Source organism: Cavia porcellus, unplaced genomic scaffold (assembly GCF_034190915.1).
Source record: "Cavia porcellus strain 051 isolate PalLab524CR breed Dunkin Hartley unplaced genomic scaffold, mCavPor4.1 scaffold_1, whole genome shotgun sequence".
Classification (NCBI taxonomy): domain Eukaryota; kingdom Metazoa; phylum Chordata; class Mammalia; order Rodentia; family Caviidae; genus Cavia; species Cavia porcellus.
The window spans coordinates 219,556,568-219,576,358 of NW_026947484.1; the positions used below are offsets into that span (position 1 = coordinate 219,556,568).

Genomic DNA, 19,791 nt, shown 5'->3' on the forward strand with positions numbered 1-19,791 from the left:
TCTCCTTGGCTCTTGAACCTAGGACAAATCCAGAATGAATTTCATTACTCAATTTAAAAAAAATGTTTTATGATTTTTGGATCTCAAATTTTTTATTTGAAGCAGAAAAGCTTTTATTCTTGTCCCAGCCAAAAACTATACTTACTGTTATACATAAAGTACAGAACTGCTGTTGCTTTCAGTATTATAATTATTCCTGTGCATGCGAAATAACTTGCCAGTGAATATTTCTTCAACACTTTCATGAATCCTTGATGCTGCCCTTCGGCGTGTAAGTCCTCGGCCACCAGACTGTTATACTGCACCACCGGAGTGCTGCTGAGAAGGCTGGAAGGGGACACAGCTCTGCAAGGAGTCACCCACATCATTGTTGATGAAGTTCATGAGAGAACAGAAGAAAGGTAGGGTAGCGCTTTTCCCGGTGAACACTCAAACACCCGAAGCGAAGATGGGGCTGAGAGAGTGCTGTTCTCTTCCAGCTCAGCATCCGAGAGCCTGCAACAGTAACCTGTGTAGGGAAGGCCAAGTTAGGGAAGAGGAACTGCTTTCTTGATCTCCAGGGTCTGTAACAGTAACAGGATTTTTCACTGATTCATTTGCACTCTCTTGGGCATCGTGCTGAGCTGGCCACTGTCCATAGCAGAACTAGCAGATGTGATGTGTGCTGTGGCTGATGGACTGCTCAGTACGTGCCTCCTTTGTTCTTTTGGCCTTTTAGTCAACATTCATTTATATATTTATTGAGCCTGCGTTAAGTGCCAAGTGGTATGTTAGTTACTGGGGATACAAAGGTGAGCAAACGTGTGTGTGGTTTTACACTCCTCTCTTATAATTGGGTAAAAAATAAATAAATAATGAACAGGTAACAATTAAGTAACTATAGCCAGGAAGTAGCTCAGTGGTGCAAGCACCTGCCTGGCAAGCTCAAGGTCCTGAGTTTGATTCCCAGTGCCCCCCCACCAAAGTACCACGAAGGGATAAACAGGATGCTGAGTTTGAGGGAGAAACCAGTAAGATGGCCAAAGGCCCTATCTTTGAATTGAAAACTGAACTATAAAAGCAAGTCTCATGTGACAAATGGGGGCAAGGACAGCGGTGTGAAGATTCTGCAGTGGCAAGGGACTGGGTTAGTCCTGAACTGCAGGCAGGCCAGCGTGGCTGGTGTGTAGGGAGGAAGAACCAGGCACCGACTCTCCCAGTGCCTCCACAACATGAACAAGAAACCGTTTCAGTTTTATTTTAAGGACTTAGAAGTCATTAAAGAGCTGTGTCTTTAAAAATTCTCCCTATTTTAAATACTGAGGAAGAGCCATGTAGATAGACAGTGTTAATCATAGTTTGACCTGTAGATTATGCCCTGGAGGAGTAAAACAGCAGTGGGAAAGTTGCAGAAGGTCCCTGCAAAGTGTGTTTCCCCAAAAGTGGTATGTTCTTATGAGTATTTTGAGAAGAAGGGTTCTAGGTAAACTGATGAACTGACTGAAGAAAAGCAGAAAATGGCTCACTGTGAAACAACCAACAAAGCCTTCGAGAGGATCCAGCTAATAAAATGTTTTTAAGAACTGAACAGGGAAGATGCATAAAACCAGAAGAGTGGGCCAGGGATTTAGCTCAGCGGCATAAGCACCTGCCTGGCAAGCGATAGATAGGTCATGAGTTCAATCCCCAGTATCTAAAACAAATAAAAAGACCAGAAGACTATTAGCTGAAATAAATATGCTGGTATACTAGTATACAAAGAAATACGAAGTTGCAAACATATACTAATAAAAAAATTTAAATATGAAGTCACTAAAAACTAAGAAAGAGCATACTTTTAGGTAAAAATAGTAGATCAAAATTTTTAAAAACTCCCAGAATAAGATAGTGATAAATCTTAAATGGTTATATCTTTATGCATTGACATATGTTTACTTTTTAGGAAGCTTTTTTTTTTCAAATGTGCATTTCCTTTACACAAGTGATATGCTCACTTTATAAGTTAAGGAATATCTGATTGTTCTAGAGGATTACAAATAAAGCCAGACCTGAGCAAGGTAGTGACTTAGTAAGATCCTGTCTCAAAAAGTTAAAAAAAAAAAAAAAAAGAGCCTGGATTCAGCCCTGGGTTAGCTCCCGGGACTTGGGGAGTACCAGCGGAAGCAGAGGGAAAAACTGGGTGAATTGCAATGGAGGGAACATTAGAATTTTAAATCTTGTGGCCCAGGAAGGCCCTGCTGGACCGTTACCTTTACAGTGGACTTGAAGGAAGTGAGGGTGGAGGAGAAACCAAGTCAGGAGATTCCAGGCAGGCTGGGAGGCTGAGCGGTGGAGAGGAGCCCGCCAAGTGAGGGCAAGCAGGAGCCTGTGAGCAGCCCAGTGCAGAGCCCGTCAGGAAGGCTTCGTCATCAGGGACTTCATGGGGAAACCACTGAAGGCTTTTGCAAAGAACAGCACACTCAGATTGACATTTGAACAGAATTATAGATCAACTATATTGAGTATAGATTATAAGGCAGCCTCAGCGGAAGCAGGGAGACCAGTATTGCTTTTTTGTATCATGTATTATTGCACAACTTGAGTTTTTGTTTGTTTTCGAGAATCGAACTCATGACTACGTACTTGGAAGGCAGGCGCTTATGCTGCTGAGCTAAATCCCCAGCCCTGTTTGTTTTCTTTTGACCTGTGTTAAGGGTCTATAGTTGTATTTGTTTCTTTTAATCCGCCTTGTGTTACTGTGTTGACTGGAGCATACTGGTACAGTTAAACCATGTTTTGCTTGATGGCCAGTTAATAGTTTCTCTTGTTTTACTGTTACAAACAGTGCTATAATGAAGATTGTTGGATACACCTTTTTATGTACTTATAGGTGTCAAGAAGTAGAACTATCAAACTATTGATTGATCTGGTTGGTATTTTGATTGATACTATACGAAGTTTAATTTGGGAATCAGTGGCCTTATGATGTGAAGTCCTCACACCAGGGACATGACACCATTCCTAGAAGTGTTACATTTTTTTCACACGAGTCTTACATATTCCTTGCTCCAAATACATCAAAAGTTACTGATTTGGGTAGAGTGCCTTTGATTGATGTTTCTTTTATGTCCTCTAGTGACTTCTTGCTGCTGGTCTTGAAGGATATTGTGTTGCAGAGACCAAATCTTCAAGTTATTTTAATGAGTGCGACTTTAGATGCTGAACTCTTCTCAGAATATTTCAATTCCTGCCCAGTTATTACTATACCAGGTGACTAAATATGTCATTAAATATGTATCATTCTAATAATCAACTTATTTTAAAATTCACTTGATAATTTTATAATAGAATCATAACCATAGAATGCAATTGATTAGGTATTGTTCCCACTTGCCAGGAAATTTCAGTTTTATATATGACGTTTTAAAAATGTTGTGGTTAAACTGGGCATGGTGGCACATACCTGCAATCCCAGCATTCAGGAGGCTGAGGCAGGAGAATTGCCCCAAGCCTGGGATACAAAGTGAATTCAAGGCCAACCTGAGCTGCATAGTAAAACCAAAAAAAACGAAACAAAAAACTGCACCTATTTCAAGATAATTTAAGGGGTATTTTGAGACTTTTTATTTTCTTTTCTTGTTTTTCTAGGTCGTACCTTTCCTGTGGATCAGTTTTTTCTGGAAGATGCAATTGCTGTGACAAGGTAACAAAATATTAATTAAAAAATGTTCACCAAAATCTCACTGTACCTTTATGAATTTTTTTTTGTCTTTTTCATTTTTATCAGTACCAGGGATCAAACTCACAACCGCACACTTGCAAGGCAGGCGCTTATGCCACTGAGCTAAATCCCCAGCCCTCGCTGTACCTTTAGTATGCCAGTGTAATAATACATGCGTTAGTCTTTCTGATTTTTTTTTTTTTTAAACTGGGGATCGAACTGATGACTGCGCACCTATAAGGCAGGTACTTATGCCGCTGAGCTAAATCCCCGGCTCTTCTGATCTTTCTATTTCAGTATTTGGTTTTCTTCTTTCCTTCAGCAAACAGGCTGCCAGTATTTAAATCCCTCTACTTACTAACTGTAACTTTGGCAAGTAGTTTAATCTCTGTGTCTCAGTTTCATCACTCGTAAAATGAGGATTTTAATATTAGCTAACTGTAACTTTGGCAAGTAGTTTAATCTCTGTGTCTGTTTCATCACTCGTAAAATGAGGATTTTAATATTAGCCGCTTTATAGGGTTATTATGATGATTAATTGAAGGACTAATAGTTGTAAAGTTAGAACTATGCCTGCCACATTGGACATGCTTTTGAGGGGAGAGTTGGTTTTTTGAGACAGAGTCTCACTATGTACTTCAGGCTGGTCTTGAACTCATTATGTATTCCAGGCTGGCCTGGAACTTGTGGTGATGCTCCTGCCTCAGCCTCCCAAGTACTGGGGTTCTAGGTGTGTGCCACCACCCCTGGCATGGACATGATTTTAAATGTTAGTTGTTACTCTCATCATTCTACTCTCAAGGAGCTGGTAGTACAGTCTGGATAGCAAGCTATCTCAGTAAATGATTGCAGTACTGGGTGGAAAATGGTAACATCCATTGTAGACTACCAGATTCTCTTCTATTCTTTATCTTGAGGATCCCCAAGATTTTATTGCCCCCTTGTTTGCTCTCACTGGGAAACTCTCCACTTACTATTTAAACAATTCATGGTATTTTTTAGCTCTCGTTTCTGTGACAAGAGCAATGTCTTCATTCCCGGCTTCTACGTTCTAGAATGAAAATTCCTCCGAGACCTGGCACCTTCAAACACAACTCACTTTCTCCTGCTATCCCTAATGTCTTAGTCACTTTCCTCGTTGCTGGGACAAAATACCTAGCATCTGAACACACTTTAGAAGTTCCAGGCTTTGCATGCGTGGTGGCATGCTGGGAAGGTCTGGGTAAGGGAAGGCTGCTCACCTCATGGTGGGAGGAAACAGAAGGGAGGGAGCCACTCTCTTCAAGTCGTGCCTCAGTGACCTGCCTCTTCCGACCAGTCCCCACCCCCTAACAGCAGGTCAGCTGTACCACACCCATAATTCCATTGCCTTCCTGAATCCCCACTATGAGCAAATGACACTGTGGAGACATCTACATGTAAAGCATAACACCTAATAAGGGCTATTCCATGTGTTTGTGTGTGTGTGTGTGTGTGTGTGTATTTTGAGGCAAGGTCTTGCTGTGTAGTTTAGACTGGCCTTGAATTCAGCCCAAGCCAGCCTTGAACTCACAAGCATCCTCCTGCCTCGACTTCCCAGGTGCTGGGATAACAGGCATGTGCAGCTCTGCATGTATTTCACAGTACAGCATTGTCAAAAACCCAAAACTTCCTGCTCTCAAATTTTATTGTTAGGAGATTACTTAAGATATTTATTTATTTTTATCGGTACCAGGGATCGAACTCACAACCGCGTGCTTGCAAGGCAGGCGCTTACGCCGCTGAGCTAAATCTCCAGCCCCTACTTAAGATATTTATTAAAATTGTTACTTTCTAGGTCCTGCCCTGCTCCAAACTGAGAGTTTCCGAGGAAATCCTCTTTCACTTTTTCCACTCACTGCCTGTAGGAGTGAGTCATGACCCTCTAAACACAGACTCCGTCCTGATCCTCCCCGTGTTGACTGTCACCGGTTCCCTGTATCCCACGCCTCAGCCTGTATTCAACCTTCCCTCCTACTATGTCTCCTTTCCATGCCAACCAGAGTGCTATCTGACGACTGAAGTGCTTCTCAGTTATGCCATACTGGTACTTCCTTTATCTTTATTCCATTTTTCTTCCTTATCTCATTATTCTTTAACATCCAGCTTGAATGAAATTTCCCTCAATGTGAATCAGTTTTTGTTTTGTTTTGTTTCCGTGATAGTGGATTGAACCCAGGGCCTTGTGCATGCTAGTCAAGCACTCTAACGCTGAGCTACATCGCTAGCCCAAAGAAGTTCTTTATTAGAAGTTTAGGGTTCTTTTCTTTGATTTTCTTCTTCTCCTTTATTTCGCTACTGGGAATCAATGCCTTGCACCAAGTAGGCATTTGGTAAATGTTAAATGAGCAAAGAATGCTGAGTGTGAGACAAAGCTGTGACGTGTAGTGGAGGAGAGAGGTTGGAGGGACTCAGATTGTAGACTCATATTTTTTGAGACAATGTCTTGCTATGTACTCCATTCTGTAGACCCTTTTTCATTTTTATTTCATTTCTTGTTATTTGTTTGTATATTTATTTTTGTGGTACTGAGTGTTAAACTTAGAACCTCATGTATCCTAGGCAAGGGCTTTACCACTGGGCTACATTTTCAGCCTTTATGCCCCTTTTTAAAACTAAAGTATACTTTCTGCACATGAAATTTTGTAGGAAACTTTAAAGAAAGAAAAACAAGTGATCTGGCCAAGAAGGGTAGGAGGGGAGGAAAGGACCCCTTCTCCTTTCTGGGGGATCTAAGCAATGTTTAGGGTTCAAATAAAAATTTCTTCCTTTTTTTCTCTCTTTGAAATAAAATGAATTTTTAAAAAAAGAAAAGTAGTTTCAAACCAGTTATCTAGGCCAGTTTCCCCAAAATGATGAGAAAATCATTAAAGCTGTTTAAAATAGATTTGCTAACAGATTCATGGCATGTCACTTGGATGGCAGACATACAACTCAGTTCCAGACATTTTGGTTTTGAGTTTATTTTCCACTGCCATAATGTCTGATAGTATTATTAACAAAGACTAAAGTATCTTAATGAAGAAGAGTTTTTTGAAATATTTTGAAGATAGTCTTACAGATATGTTCCGCCAAAAACTGGAATTTTGAGTCTAGATTGGGTTGCAACAAAGAGGAGTTCCCTGCCTGGGGATTACAGCTGAGGCTTTCTGGGAGTGGGGAAGACTGGCAGGGAAGAGAAGAAACCGAGGGGAAAGTTTCCTGAGGCTGTAACGCAGGTGTGTTTTCTGATGGTGCTATTTTTTCCAGATAGGGCTTTTCTGCAAATTCTCACTTGGTTTCCCAGACAAAACCCAAGGCGTTCCAGTATATTTCCAACCAAAACTAGGGCACAGCTATCAGAATCCTAAACTGGAAGGACAGCTTTTGAGTGGGGCAAAACAGCAACATTCTGCTTATTAAGCACACAGAGTAGGTGAATGCTTTTGTTCCTCACCAGCAACCCCTGCCACACACACACACACACACGCACACACACACACACTCCTCCGTCTTTGTTTCTCAGGTACGTCTTACATGATGGGAGCCCATATATGCGCTCCATGAAACAGATTGCAAAGGAGAAGCTTAAAGCAAGGCGCAACAGAACCGCCTTTGAAGAAGTGGAAGAAGACCTGCGGCTGTCCCTTCACTTCCAGGACCAGGACTCCGTCAAAGACGCAGTGCCCGATCAACAGTTAGATTTCAAGCAGCTCCTGGCTCGCTACAAAGGTAATATTTCTTCTTCCCAGGGAAATGTCGAATATTTCTAGTATTTTTCTTCACTGTGATCCAGAAGAAGAAAAATATGACTTTTTTTGTATAGTTACTGATTTTAATCCATCAGAACAACCTTAAACTTAGAAAAATAGCAGGCCTGATGCATATTTACATTATGTTGTTACTGTACTGTATTTGCCAGTGAGGTTTTTGGGTTTTTTTTAGAGAGGTTAAGACCAAAAGAACATAACAAAGCAGATCAGAACAGAACAATGCAAGCAACACAGTATTTCACCAGAAGACAACCCATAATTAATCGTGACTACCATAATGTCTCTTTCTTTGAAATAGTTGAGCATAACTTCATATATAATAGTATCAAACATAACAAAATAGTATAAAACCATTAAAGAGAATGAAAGTATTACAGGGCATTCAAACCAAGTAACAAAAAACGAACAATGGTTACTATATTCTCATTTTCCAGAGGTTTTTTTGATTATTAAAAAATGTGTGCTCATTAGAGAAAAATTGTGAGATAGTAAATATTATATACTTGAGTGGCCAGGTATGGTGACAGATACCTGTAATCCCAGCACTTGGGAGGCTGAGGCAGGAGGATCTCTGTGAGTTCAAGGCCAGCCTGAACAATTGAATGAGACACTGCTTCAAAAATAAATAAAAGTTATAGTCTTGAGCAAATGTAACTTTTCATTTTTATTTGATTTAAAATGTACAGAAAAATTTGCAACACTACAATAAATCCTCTTACACTCTTTGCCCCACTTCACTGATTAATATTTTGCTGTAATTGCTCTGTCATTGTCATTGGCTCTATGTGTAGGTGTTTTTTCCTGAATCTTTGGAGAGTACCTTTCAGATGTGATGGTCCTTTACCCCTATGACTAATATGTACTTCCTACGAACATGGGTATACTCTTACCTAAAAATACGTTACAGTGGTCAAAATGAAGACAGTTAACACTGGAGCTGTGATTAATCCACAGTCATATTTCAGTTTTGCCAGTTATCTCACTAGTGCCCATCACTGCTATTTTTTTAGTGGTCCCGGATCCTGTCCAGAACCACATACTATGTTTAGTCATCATGGTTCTTTACCATACTTAGATCTGGAACAGCTCCTAGCTTTTGTTTGCCTTTTGTGACCTTGTCATTTTTAAAGGTGACTCTGTAGAATGTCCTTTCATTTGGGTTTGTCTGACATTTGCCCTTAATTAAATTTAGGTTGGACAGTTGGGGCTCAAATACCACAAAAATGTTCTCTCATGTTTATCAGGAGGCACAAATAATGATTTGCCCCATTATTAGTGAAGTTAAGTGGGTCACTTAGTTAAGGTTCTGCCCTGTATAGTTCCTGTTTATTGCCTTTGTTATGTCATTTGTACGGAGATATTTGAGACTATTTAAAAATATTATAAGTTTCACTCAGTAGTTTTAGCACTAGTCATGGAATTTTAAACTAATATAATTTACATGACTACTGTCCCAGCTCCTTGAGAAGTTGAGGCAGGAGAGTCATTTGAGCCCAGGAATTCAAGGCCAGACGGGGTAACACAGTGAGCCCCCGCCTCCAATAATCAATTAGTGCAATCACGTGTGTACTGAGCATTTCGATTTATGCTGTTGGGTGCTTCCTCCTCCCATGCTGGCGCTCACCCGAATACTCTCTGAACCTGAGGTTTTCTGTGCACGTGTGCTGGGCAGAACACGGAGAATCTCCACAGTTGCGCTTTGCCTTCTTCCTTCCAGCTTAGACTAGAGACAGGTCTCAGCCGCCTTCGTGTTCTTTTCCCTGGGCTTCCATCCCTATGTTTTTTAACTCACACACACAAAAGGCTTACTTTGCATAAATAAATAAGAAAATCCAACCCCTGTTACTATTACTGCTTCCTTATGATAAGAGGCAAATGAGTTTTTCTGTTTCATCTTTTCCAAAGATTAAGGCTGCGCGTAGTGGCACACTCCTGTAATCTCAGTACTTTGGAGGCAGGAGGATCATTGCAAGTTTGAGACCAATCTGGGCTACAAAGTGAGCCCAAGGCCAGCCTGAACTGCCTAGCAAGAACCTGTCTCAAAAAAACCACCAAAGGGGCTGGGGATTTAGCTCAGCGGCATAAGTGCCTGCCTTGCAAGCAGGCAGTCGTGAGTTCGATCCCTGGTACCGATAAAAAGGAAAAAGACAAAAAAAAAAAAAAAAAAAAAACCACCAAAGACTATTCCCAGTCCTTTATGAGGAATGATAATCAAGGAATAAGGAAACTAGCCACTATTCTATAAGAAGATGCACATAGTCCCAAATATTGTTTTATTTACTCCCAGTATTTTGAAATGTAAGGGCAGAAGAGATTTGTTTTTATAGACTTAGGTCCAACTCCTTAAAAAAAAAAAAAAAACATAATCTTGGGCAAGTTCCTTATCTTTAGGTCGCAGCTTCTTTATCTAAATAACAGAGCTCCTAGAACAGTAAACAAGATAACAGAAATCTATATATGATCTCCATGGAGCCTTGCTTAGTTTTTCTGAGCTGCTTCTTCCTTATTTTGATTGATTGATTTTTGAAACCAGGAATCATACTCGGCCTCACGCTTGCCAGACAGGTGCTGCTATGCCACTGAGCTACATATCCAGCCCTTCTTGCTTATTTAAAAAAAGGGAAAAATAATTGCAGTGGCACATGCAGAGAATCCCAGCTCCTTGGGAGACTGAGGGAGTAAGACTGCAAGTGTGAGGCTGGCCTAGCTGACTTAGTAGGACCCTGCCTCAAAAATTTTTTAAAAGGGGGCTAAGGATATAGCTTGACAGTCTCAGAGTTCATTACCCAGTACCACAAGCAGGCAGATAGATAGATAGATAGATAGATAGATAGATAGATAGATAGACAGACAAACAGATAGACAGATGACAGGCCAGCCAGCCAGCCAGCCAGCCCAGAAGCGGGTGAGAGCTGTGATCTCTGTCCATTTCCTTCTAGGGTTACTCTTACCCGGACTTCAAGGTAATCTGACTTGTGATTTGATAGAATCTGAAAGGGTTTCTGAAATGCATTTGACTTTGAATTTTGCTTCCAGAACTTAAACTTTCAATAAATACATGGTGGTGAGATGGAGGGAGGGAGGGAGGGAGGGGAGGAAAAAGAGTTAACAACAGCCCATGTGAGCCTTTACAACATAGGCAGAAACCTGCACTCTGGGTCATTGTTCACAATAAAAAGTACTTCTGGTAAAGCTGTATTTTCTGATAAACTAAAAAGAAAACACATACAGAGGAATCAAGATATGTCAGCACAGGTACAAACGCCCTATGATGAATGTGATCTATGTATATCTAAACCATACTAATAAACTAACAAAAAAAGACTTAAGTACATTAAATATGAACATCTATATTATGATGTCAACCCAGTACTCACCTAGTTCACAGGCCTATTGTCTTCAATAGATAGAATTATCCTTCTGATTTTTATCTTTCTTTCAGGAATTAGCAAATCAGTCATCAAAACAATGTCCATGATGGATTTTGAAAAGGTCAATCTTGAATTAATAGAAGCCTTATTGGAGTGGATTGTGGATGGCAAGCACTCCTATCCTCCAGGTAACTGCTTTTTGTTCAGGCCTGAATGATCCCTGGCTAACCTGAGCATTTAATCACATGTAGACTCTGTATACAGAGCCTGCAGGGAGTGGATTAAGAACCGAGGCTTTGGAGTCTGGAAAATTTCCTAGGTTTGAGTCTGTGACCTGGCCAAGCTCCTGAGTCACTTGTCAGGGAACTGATCCCCTTCTTACTGACCGTGAGGATCAAATGGAATAAAGTGTGTGAACGTTGTCTAGAATGAAGTATTAACAATCCTTCAGGATCCTGTCAGCCCTTTTACTGTAGAGTTCCATTCTGTAGTAAGTTATAGTCATTATTTATTTAGTGGAGAAAGTAACTGATTAAATAATAGCCCATGTGCTCTTTATGGGTAGGTCCTTGTTTTATATCCTGTTGTACTAGGACAGAGCTGATGTAGGCAGCCAGTAAGTGTTTGTGGAGCTAGAAAGGAACTAGTGAAGAAAGGCTATCAATTTCTTTGTGCATAAAGCACAAAAGTAGGTAACTATTGCTGAGTGACTGATCTTGGCACACAAATACACTAGTATCCATTAGAATTTCTAATTTCCTTTAATGTAGAATTGTGAAGCCCATAGACTACTAATATGATGTAGTTAGTTAATATATCACCTCTTTAAAATATATCTGAATTTATATTACCCAATTGACCAGCCAGTTTCTTTCTCTCATTTTCAATAAAATCTTTATGGATTTAATTATTAAGAGAAGAACCTTCTAACTTGGTAAGTTTTGAAGGATAGTGTTCTGTAGAAACAAAGTGTCAGTGGCCAGTGCACTGAAGAAATGTTTAAGAGCTCAGCTAATGAGTTTTGTTTGACTCCAGCATTGTGCTTTTTCATACCTCAGATCTTCGTGTTTCAGAAGGGTAGTAATCTCTATTTTCTCCTTATTAAGTCAAAATGTGTGGCAAACAAAGTATTATTCATTTAAATCATTTGGGACTTTACAAAGAAAACTGATAGTAAGCGGCTAATTGAGTTGACTAATAAAAATCTGTTTGTAAGGTTTGTTAGTTTAAAGTAGCTTTAAAATCCATATTAACTTTTCCTTTATCATTGATCTTATTCTTTTTATATAACCAGGTGCTGTACTTGTATTTTTACCAGGACTAGCAGAAATCAAAATGCTGTATGAACAGCTGCAGTCTAACTGTCTTTTCAACAACAGACGTAGCAATCGGTAAGCTGGCTGCCTCCGTGTCCTTCATCGTCCATCGCAGCTGCCTACAGCCTCGAGTAACAGCAGGGTCTCATTACTCTTCAGCCTCTGTAGCTCGGGTGTTTCTCCTCAAGCATTTATTTGTGCCAGATGGAAATGGGCAAACGTGTTTGGTTGTGGTTAGAGAAATCAGTTATTCCGTTTCATCAAAGATACTGTTCTTCACTTAGCATGGTAACTCAGATGAGATCGGACGTGTGCAGGGTGGTATGGCCATAGCATGGTGACTCGGGAAACGTGCATGTAATTCAGTTGCCAGATTCCTAGGGAGGAGGGAAGAGAGAGGTAGAGCTAGCGTTCGGAACAACAAAGAAAGGCTACCATTTTGAGAGAAAATAATTTTCTTTTTCATTTTTTCTTTCTTTCTTTTTCCTTTTCCTCCTCCTCCTTCTTCTTTTGCTGCTGCTACTGCTGCCACCGCCACTGCCACCTCCTTCTCCTCTCCCCCTCCTCCTCCTCCTCCTCCTCCTCCTCTTCCTCCTCTACTTCCTCTTCTTCTTCTTCTCCTGTTTCTGCTTCTGCTTCTGCTTCTGCTTCTGGAATTGAACTCAGGACCTTGCGCTTGCCAGGCAAGCACAGTGAGAAAATAATCTGTAAACGCTGTTTTAGTAGCGCGGTACCCTGGGAGTATAGTTACATCTAAAGGGAAAACTAACAAACGAACATTCTGTAGAAGCAGAAGGAAGAAATACCTTAGATCATTGTCTTTGTCTTTCTCTGAATTTAAGGTTGAGGAAAGACTATTCTTTGCTGGTTAGTTTGCTTTAGGTTTGTTGCTTAGAATATTATTTATTCCCCTTGACTAGTTACTGTTTTTCCAAGTTGGTACCAGACTTTTAGTTCCCAGATAAGGATCAGAAAGAACCTTCTCATTTTGAAGAGCTGGACCTTGAGGACAGGTGGACAGAAGCTGAATTCGTGTCGGGAATTTGATAGAAATACACCCACTAGAATCTTAACTTCAGTGCTTTGAGCCGGAATCCTTAGTGTGCCTTTATTCCTTTCAGATGTATTATTCACCCACTGCACTCGTCTTTATCCAGTGAAGAGCAGCAGGCCGTGTTTATAAAACCTCCCGTAGGGGTGACTAAGATTATAATTTCCACCAACATTGCTGAGACGTCTGTAACCATTGATGACGTGGTGTATGTCATCGACTGTGGGAAAATGAAAGAAAAGAGGTATTCTCTTTTGGTGATATAACAGAGGGAGTAAAAAAATGCTTCATTTAGGGTGACATAGCTCTTAGTGGCTGATGCTAACATACATGAGTTACTGTTTAAAAAATACTGTATGAAAATGAAATGTGGATGTATGAGCGATTCTATAACCAAGAGCATGAATCTTAGAGTCAAACAAGGCTGTAAAAATAAAAGTTTTAACCTCGGAAATAAGGAAGCTATTTTCTACTCATTTTTAAATTTGATTTCACATATGCGTGGATGAAAAGAATCATCTGAAGGAACTGTGTGGTGGCACCTGATGCCATTTCACTTGGCATCAGTTCCTCCCACGAGGAGCCCGTCCAGCCAGAACACACAGGGTACTGTGTCCTTCTGTGCAGGAGAGGTGCTTCATCTCTGTGCAGGTGGTTTGGGCCACATTTTTGTAAACTAACTCAGTATTTCCTTTTCTTTTATAGATATGATGCCAGCAAAGGGATGGAAAGTCTAGAGGATACTTTTGTGTCTCAGGCCAATGCTCTGCAAAGGAAAGGCCGCGCAGGCCGTGTGGCCTCGGGGGTCTGCTTCCATTTATTCACCAGCCACCACTACAACCACCAGCTGTTAAAGCAGCAGCTTCCAGAGATACAAAGGGTGCCCCTGGAGCAGCTGTGTCTAAGGTCACTTCTTGAGTTTTGTATTCTGCTTCTAGAATGTTTTTCATCCTACTTAAATTCTGTGTTTTCCTTGTTCCAAGTAGAAAACATTTTGCTGAGAATGGACATCACTTATTGGTAAAGAGCTCTTCAGAGTGGCCTTTATCATTCCTTTTAACTTTCTGCGCATGGAAATCTCTCATATTGCGGAGCATGATCCTAAAATAGAACTTAATAATGTATTTGTAAATTAGAAAAACAAAATAGTCAAACTTATCAAGGAATTTCTGCTCTGGGCAGCACCAATATCAGAGTATCTAGGGAAAAATAGAATTTAATAAATGAATGATCAAATTTTTTTCTTTTTGTGGTGTTGGGGATGGAGCCCAGAGATTGTGCATGTTAGGAACGTGCTATGCCACATCCCTGATCCATATGCCTAACCCTTCCCAAGTAGAATATTCTTGAGGCTGGGGAATCTCTGAAAACGTACTTGGCAATGTATAAGAACTGTAAAACTATCCATGCTGCCTGACCCAGTCATTACTTGAGGGAGTATGCTCAAACAGAAATAGCCCAAAAAGAAGGGGGAAATTATTTGTACAAAGATGTATAGCTCTTCTTTTATGCAGTAGGTATATTTTAAGAACTTTCTATTTCCAAGCATTGAGCTAAGCACTGTATAGTTCAGGAATGGTGTGCTCATGTTTCTTTTGTTTGTTTGTTCTGGTTTTGGTGCCGGGGATCGAACTCATGACCTCACGTTTGCCAAGCAGGCACTTATGCCACGGAGCTAAACCCCTGGCCTGATGTGTTGATGTTTTGCCCAGGCCTATAATCCCAGCTCTCATGAAGCTGAGATAGGAGGCTTGCTGTGAGTTCAAGGCCAGCCTGGACTACATAGTGAGACCTTGCCTCGAACAAACCAAAAAAAAAAAAACCAAAACACAATATGTATATAAGTTAACAACTTTAGGAACTGTAAGTGAAGAAAAATATTTTTCTCTTCTGAAAAGTTATGGAAGGTCATAATATAAAATACTAGTCTTTAAAAATCTATTACAAGATACAGTGTAGACTAATTTTGTAATCAGTGTGCAGTTTTAATGTGAGAAACAGTAAGTTCATGATTTAAATTTTTTCATAAATTCCTTTCATTGGATAGCAGTTGTAACCAAGCTAATGATTCCCAGTTTTTATTGTGGTAATACTTTACCATGAAATGTTCCTTCTTAGTAAATATTTAAGCGTATGTCTTAGTCACTTTTATGTCCTGGACAGTACCTGACACCCACAATTTACAGGAAGAGAGATTTCCTTTGATTCAGGGTTTCGATGAGTTCAGTTTGTGGTCACTTGGCTCCAAGGCAGAAGCTGCTTGGCAAAACTTGTGGCTCAGGAAAGCTGGTCACTACCTGGCAGCAGGAGGCAGAGAGGGAAGAGAAAAGCCAGGGAAGGAGAGATGTCTTTCAGGTCCCAGCCCCAAGGGCCCACCTCTCCCAGCTAGCCCCACCTCCTGACAGCACAGACAGCTGGGAACACAGCAGTAGATCCCTCTGCTCAGGAGGAGAGCACCACTGTGATCCAGTCACCTTCTAGAAGCCCCACCTGTGACACAGCAGGCCGTTAGAGGACATTCTAGATCTAAGCCATGGCCATATACAAACAGTACTGAGAAGCACAGGCATAATCCTAGATGGCCAATCTCATGATCTGATACGGAAAATGCAGGGATCACTCATAACTGAGACTTACTGCCTGTAGAATAATCCCCCCTCCCACCTCACTCCAGTCCCTGGAAACCACCATTCTCCCTGCTTTTGTAAATTCATTGTAGATGCCACATATAAGGACTATCACACACTATTTGTCCTGTGAGTTAATATAATATTCTCAGGGTTCACCCAGTTATCATGCATTGCAGAATTTCTCTCTCTCTCTCTTTTTTTGTACCAGAGATCAAACTCACGACCACATGCTTACAAAGCAGGCACTTATGCCACTGAGCTAAATCCCCAGCCTGAGAATTTCTCTTTTTTAAGGCCAACTGAATCGTACTCCACTGTACTTATATACCACATTTTCTTCATCCACTTACCTACCAATTTTCACTTTTGTGACTTCCACATCTTATTAAGACAAATGCTGCAGCCAGGTGTGGTGGTGCATGCCTGTAATCCCAGCACTTAGGAGGCTGGAGCATGAGGATTGCCATGAGTTCAGGGCCAGCCTGGGCTACATAGCTGTCTCAAAAAACAAAGATTAATGCTGCAATGAACAGGAGTGCGCAAGTATCTCATTGAGACATTGGTTGCAAATTTTCAGATGAAGAATACGCAGAAGTGAGATTGCTGGATTTCGTGGTAGTTCTAATTTAATTTTTTGAGGACTGTCCTCTCTGTTTCCCATGACAGGTCTGTCGTTTACATTCCCATGAACAACAGATTCGTTTCCCCACATCCTCACCAGTATTTACCTTTTATCATTTGATTTTATGTGATGATTTATTTGAAAGTTTATAAAAAGGATTTTATTATAAACATAAATGTTTCAGAATTTAAAAGTGTTTCTGTAGTTTATTTCTAGGGAAACTAGAAGAGATTTTCAAAAATTTTTTATTAAACTAGCATTATATGGCTTATAAAAGCAAAAACTGGTTAAATTGTAAATTATTCTCACTCAAGAAACAAATTACTCTTCTGTATCATTCCACCAATTTGACAACTCATTCGTTTGTTTTTTCAGAATCAAAATCTTAGACATGTTTAGCACTCACAGTCTCCAGTCCGTGTTCTCCCGGCTCATTGAACCACCACACACTGATTCTCTCCGAGCCTCAAAAGTTCGGTTACGCGACTTGGGAGCGCTAACTCCAGATGAGAAGTTGACCCCTCTAGGGTACCACTTGGCCTCTCTGCCCGTGGACGTGAGAATCGGCAAACTGATGCTTTTTGGGTCTATCTTCCGTTGTTTGGACCCTGCACTCACCATTGCTGCTAGTTTGGCCTTTAAGTCTCCTTTTGTAAGTAAACAATACTCATCTAAACTGAAGTTTATGTCATAGATCTCTGAGGGAGATGTAAACCCCAAAATCATCTGATCTTAAAAATGAGCCCAGCTTTTTGGGTTTTTTGAGACAGGATCTTGCTATGTAGTCTAGGCAGGCCTTGAGCTCACTGTGTAGCCCAGAGTGGCCTCAAACTGGCAGCAGTCCTCCTGCCTCGGCCTCCCAAGCACTAGGATTATAGATGTGTGCCACCGCTCCCAGCAAGCCACTTTATGTATAGGTTTAGTTTGCTCTTCTTCCAGTCTCTTAAGGTACAAGATTAGATTATGACTTTGAGATCATTTGTCTTTTTTTTTTTTCAGGGAAAGCTATGTATCTTGAGCAATTTACTTAACATTTGAGTATTTTCTTTTTCCTTTTCCTATTTATTAGTACATATTTGCTCTACATGATTACATTCATCATGGAGATTTGGTACATGTACAAAACACAACTTTATTCTTCTCCTCCCTGTTCCTTCCCTCACCTTTTCCCTCCATCTCTGGTTCTCTTTTTTATTTGCAGAGGATCTAACTCCTTATTTCTTATCTTGTATTTTACTGTTTAAATTATTTATACTCTTTAAGTTTATCATGTAAGAGAAACCATATAATATTTATGTCTGATTTATTTTACTTAACACTGTGATTGCAAGATGCATCCATTTTCCTACAAATAACTTGAATTTATCCTTCTTGGCTTAGTGCTTCATTGTGTATAAATATCACATTTTCTTTGTCCATTTATCTGTTGATGGGCATACAGGCCACTTGCAAGATTTAGCTGTTGTGAGTTGTTCTGCTATAAATACGAGCATGCCTGGATCACTGTAATATGATGTCTTTAAGTCTTTCAGAAAGATACCTAGATGGAACAGCTGGGTCAGACAGAATTTCTAGTGTTAGTTTTCTGAGGTGTCTTCATACTGATTTCCATAGTAGTTGTACTACTTTACATTTCCTCCAATAATGTAGAAGTGTGTCTTTTTCCCCACAGCCTCTCCAGCGTTGGTTACTAGTTGATTTCCTGGATTTTCTACCATGAGCTCTACCCCAGTCACCTATTCTCTTTTCATTTCTTTTGTGACTCACAGGCATATGATTATTTAACTTTCACATATTTGTGAGTTCCTTGATTTTTTTTTTCCTGTTATTTCTGATTTCAGGCCTCTGTGATCATAGAACATAGTTTGTATTATTTAGCCCATTAAAATTTACTGAAGTCTGGCATAGTGGCACGTATCTGTAATCCCAGCACTTGGAAGACTGAGGCAAGAGGATCACTGTTAAGTTCAAGGTCAGCCTGGGATACATAGTGAGTTCAAGGATAGCCTGAATTGTGTAACAAGACCCTGTCTCAAAAAAACTAAATAAAACTTACTGAACTTTGTCTTACAGTCAAGCATGTGATAAATTCTTGGAGAGTGTTCTCCGTGTACTTCAGATGAATGGGTATTCTGCTCTTGTTGAGTGGAGCATCAATTTGCCTTTATTTTTTTTTTACCACGGCTTATGTTATATAGGAGAAAAATATAGATACATAGTTATTTTCTTCAGTTTTTAATATTATACTTCATAGAATTGTAAATCATAGATCCACAAAAGGATCTGTCTTCATTATTTTTCTCATTGCTGAGACAAAATACCCAACACACAAGTTAAAGGGGGAAAAGTTTATTTCAGCTCACAGTCTGTGGGGGTTCCAGTCCATAATTTCCTGACTTCAAGGCTGGGTGGCACATGGCAGAGGGGCATCTATTCATGGTGCCAGAAGACAGCAAAGCAACAGACGGAGAAAGCTTAACAGTATCTTTATATTGTATCCAGTCTATCAGAACTAGAGTGATGCCAGTGCATTCAGGGACTGATCTAGCAAACACCCACCTTTAATCCCAGCACCCTTAATCCCAGCATTGCACCATGAATCAGCCACATACCTATATTAAGCCATTTCCAAAAAAACCCTGTGGCCACATGAGGCTTTAGAGAGGACATTTAGGCACAGAATGTTAGCATAGCTGTTTCATTCAATAGCAATGATAAAACGAAGCTCTAGCAGACCCACCTTGCTCAGAGACGTTCAGCATCAGTGTTGTAACAGAAGTTCCATTGCCTGCTTCTCAGATCATCTCAAGAAACATCTGTTTTCTTTTTTGGGAAATGAAAATATTCTTTGGAAATGTTGATGTTATCATTAGCCAGATCTGAGCACCTGACCTTGCTAGGCTCTGTAAACGTAATGGTAAGCTCCGAAATGTAACCTCTGGCTTTCCTAGGAAGGAAAGAACTTTACTTTCCAGTAGAAGATAAAGTCTGTTGTTGGTTTGTTACCTGTAAAGTTATTCAGCTACACAAAAATTTGAGAGAAGTTGGGTTTAAATGGTTGCTAGTGGTATTGCGTCGGTGAGAGCCTGATGTAACTCAGGCTGGCATCTTCAGAGCTGGAGACACAATAACATTTTTAAACGCTGTAAAAATAGAGGGAAACATTGCTTCTAAATTGGGAAGCTGACGATATTCAAAAATAAAAGATGAACAAGAGTCTAAAATAGCACTTGCAAGGCCCTGGTATTAATGTCCAGCACTGAAAAGAAAAAAAAGTTGTAAAACAAAGATACCACAAAGGGAACAGACTTTTTTATTTTAGAAGTAGCATGTAGACTGAGCACCTCTTGGA

The 19,791-nt window shown here is 40.2% G+C and overlaps 1 protein-coding gene and 1 long non-coding RNA gene across 3 annotated transcripts in view; one reads left to right on the forward strand and one right to left on the reverse strand.

Annotated features, from left to right (window-relative positions):
• The window catches only part of Dhx57 (DExH-box helicase 57), a 52,814-nt gene that overhangs the window by 19,321 nt on the left and 13,702 nt on the right, over positions 1-19,791 (forward strand). For both annotated transcript variants that reach the window (XM_003473040.5, XM_063229512.1), the window contains exons 9-17: positions 277-401; positions 3,095-3,228; positions 3,607-3,661; positions 7,203-7,408; positions 10,892-11,008; positions 12,115-12,211; positions 13,258-13,431; positions 13,893-14,093; positions 16,815-17,091. In XM_003473040.5, coding sequence (XP_003473088.1) covers positions 277-401; positions 3,095-3,228; positions 3,607-3,661; positions 7,203-7,408; positions 10,892-11,008; positions 12,115-12,211; positions 13,258-13,431; positions 13,893-14,093; positions 16,815-17,091 — 1,386 coding nt within the window. The remainder of the gene's footprint in view (positions 1-276; positions 402-3,094; positions 3,229-3,606; positions 3,662-7,202; positions 7,409-10,891; positions 11,009-12,114; positions 12,212-13,257; positions 13,432-13,892; positions 14,094-16,814; positions 17,092-19,791) is intronic.
• On the reverse strand, positions 373-19,689 carry LOC106028344 (uncharacterized). Its single transcript, XR_001201944.3, has 6 exons — positions 19,180-19,689; positions 16,168-16,312; positions 15,354-15,484; positions 10,827-12,513; positions 2,229-2,417; positions 373-508 (listed from the first exon to the last, which is right to left on the reverse strand). It is a non-coding gene; the product is annotated as an uncharacterized LOC106028344 (long non-coding RNA).